The sequence below is a fragment of the Miscanthus floridulus genome, chromosome 10 (assembly GCF_019320115.1).
Source record: "Miscanthus floridulus cultivar M001 chromosome 10, ASM1932011v1, whole genome shotgun sequence".
Classification (NCBI taxonomy): Eukaryota; Viridiplantae; Streptophyta; class Magnoliopsida; order Poales; family Poaceae; genus Miscanthus; species Miscanthus floridulus.
Window position 1 is genome coordinate 118273679 of NC_089589.1, and position 2820 is coordinate 118276498.

Genomic DNA, 2820 nt, shown 5'->3' on the forward strand with positions numbered 1-2820 from the left:
GAGGGAACATAAAGTACTTCTTTAAGTCTAAGTACAAAACCATTATTCAATTCTAAAGAAAAATCTCCAATGGCTTCAACATTGGCTTGCAGTCCATTTGCAACTTTAATCGTTCTTTCTCCTCTTTGCAAGGTTCTCGTCCCACTTAACCCCTGTAAAGAATTTGCAACATGAGTAGTTGCTCCTGAATCAACCCACCAAGTGGATTTATCATAACATAAATACAGAGATTCATCTACAAATGTAATAAATTCATCACCTTTCTTTAGCAGAGATTTCAGGAAGTCTGGACAATCCCTCTTGTAGTGTCCCTTCTTGAAGCAGTGCTTGCACTGATCTTTTTCAGCTCCACCATACTGCTGATTCTCAGAATCCTGGGGTTTCTTTCCCTATGAACTGGAGGAGGAGGACTTATCCCACTTAGGTTTCCCTTGTGGTTTAGAATTCTTGCCATTAAAGTTCTTTCTTTTGTTGTCCTTCACAAAATGAGCAGATTCACCTTGTGAGGACTTTATCCTCTCCTCTTCTTGAGCACACATTGAGATGAGTCTTTCTATGCCCCATCTTTCAGGCTGCATATTATAGTTTACAATGAAGGTGTCATATTCTTTTGGCAAAGAAGCAAAAATCAAATGAATTAGGAAATCCTCCTCCTTCAAATTCATTTCTTTTAGCTTAGATGCCGTAGTGTTCATCTTCAAAATGTGCTCTCTTATGCTACCACCAGTGAATTTCTCATTCACAAGCTTCTTAATCAGTGAACTTGCTGTGGCCTTGGTAGACCCAGTAAACTGACTCTTGATTTTCTCAAGATATTCTTTAGCAGTAGCACATTCAGGGATTGAGCCCCTTATCTGTTCTTCTATGGTGGCTTTGGCTACCAACAGGCACTTGCGGTTGGAGAGAGTCCATTGCCTATGTTCAAGGTCATATTTCATTCTTATTTCAGCATGATCACGCTTTCGAGAAGCGAAATCAGCGTCAGATTCATTGTCACCTCTCACCGGGTCCTCTGGCTCAGTAGGACACGGTGAGGTGATGGCAAAATCGACCTCTCCCAACGCAAGTTCCAATTCATATTTCTCCCGCCACACACGGTGATTGGTTCCGTTGAGTGTCGGGATGTTGGCAATATTCACAATGCATTTGCCTCCTGAAATCACACCAGAGTAAGTAAGAAACATTTATACATAAAATTCATGCTTTTAACTCAACGTTGGTCAAATTAAAACTTATAATTCATCCATGCAAAATATTTTACATCACCGTTGGGCAGAAGTAAAATTAATGCACAATTTCTCATGGATCAAAAATTATAATATTTGTTATTAACAACGTTGGTCAGAAAATAACAATATCATAATTGCATCAAAATTATCAGAAATTCATTTCTCTTAAAAAATTAAATTATCCCGTTGGTTCAAATTTAATCAAAGAGAACAATAATTATCATGCACAGCGGAAACATTAATAATCTTTTCATGTTATTATTTTCCAGAAGCACTAAAAAATTCATTGTTTTCTGGGCAAAATATCATTGGATAAAATTTGCACAGAAAATTGTCTTAAAATCATTCAAATTCATCAAAATATGCATTCAAAATTGTTTCTGGAAAATAATAAGAAAAAAATTTCTTGTTCTTCTTTCATTTTTCAGCCCAGCGCGGCCCAAGACACGCTGAATCGGCTCGGCCTAGCGTCCGCGCGCTCGCCCAGGCCGAACCCAGGCCACAACCTGGGCCTGGGCCAGCAAACCGTGCCGCGCCCTCGTGCCCGCCTGGGCCTCGACTTGGCCTAGCGCATCTCTGGCGTTCGATCTGATCCGACGGACGAGCGGCCGTTTCGCGTGGATCAAAAAACCAGGCCGCGGCCGGCGCCCTGGAAACCCTAGCCATTTCGGCTCTTGCTCTCTCTCTCTCCTTTCTCAGTCGCAGCAGCGATGACAGCCGCTACCGAGCAGCCGCGAGCGAGGAAAGCAGAGCGGGCGGTCCTTTGCGCCGTCGCCAGCCCCTTCACCGGCGCTTCCTTGGCCGAGCCCCCGGCGAACCAGCGAGCCGAATCGGCGCTTCTTCTCCCGCGCCGGTGAAAAGCCGGTTCGGCTCTTCTTCCTCGCTGGCGACGGTGAGACCGCCCTATGTTCTTCCCCATCCTCTCCTTCTTTTCCGGGATTAACCCATGGTGAGGATGGGGAAAAATATTAGGGTTAGGGTTTCGACCCTTCTTTCCCTTCGGATTCGATTTCTTTCTTCTTTCTTTTCTTCTCACTCGTTCACGCGAAAGGGGATCTAGGGTTAGGGTTCGGTTGAACCCGATTTCCCCGATCCGTGTTTACCTTTTGTGTGATTCGAGATCTAGATGGTAGGGTTCCTTTTCTTTCTTCTCGGATTGAACCGATTCGTGATGAGATTCTTTTTAGGGTTAGGTCTTAGAGTTCGGTTTTTCTGTTTTCTTCCCCGATCCGCATCATATTGGTTTGATTTCTTGTCGAACCTTGGCTCTGATACCATTGTTAGTTTTATAGTTCTTAGGTATGTTCATCGGATCGGGACTCTTAGCACAGTAATAGATCATTCGGATTTCACAGAGAGATTGAGAGATGGGTGATAGGTGGCAAACCGTCAAATGCCGTAGTTGTAGAAGCTCCGGCCGGGGTTTCGTTGACGGACGCCATCTGCGCGCCGGCAGCGACGGTCGGTGGAGAGTGAGTCGGCGCTGTGGCGTCCTCGGCGGCGATGTGAACGTCGGGTGGCGTTGCCGGCGTCGGTGGCACTTCCCGTCGCTGGCAGCGCCCCTACTTTCGATCGGGTCTAGGGTTTAGGA

At 45.3% G+C, this 2820-nt stretch overlaps 1 protein-coding gene across 2 annotated transcripts; it reads right to left on the bottom strand.

The window, feature by feature from the left end:
• Positions 1 to 2820, bottom strand: LOC136485477 (uncharacterized). Of its 2 annotated transcripts, XR_010766455.1 has the most exons (3): positions 2617 to 2820; positions 260 to 1153; positions 1 to 152 (listed from the first exon to the last, which is right to left on the bottom strand). XR_010766455.1 is itself a non-coding variant. In XM_066482349.1 (2 exons), the coding sequence occupies exons 1-2, from the start codon at positions 2669 to 2671 to the stop codon at positions 390 to 392; spliced, it is 819 nt and encodes a 272-aa protein (XP_066338446.1). In that variant the 5' UTR covers positions 2672 to 2820; the 3' UTR covers positions 1 to 389. The 2 variants fall into 2 exon arrangements, 1 of the variants encoding a protein (XP_066338446.1); XM_066482349.1 differs by having other exon boundaries at positions 1 to 1153.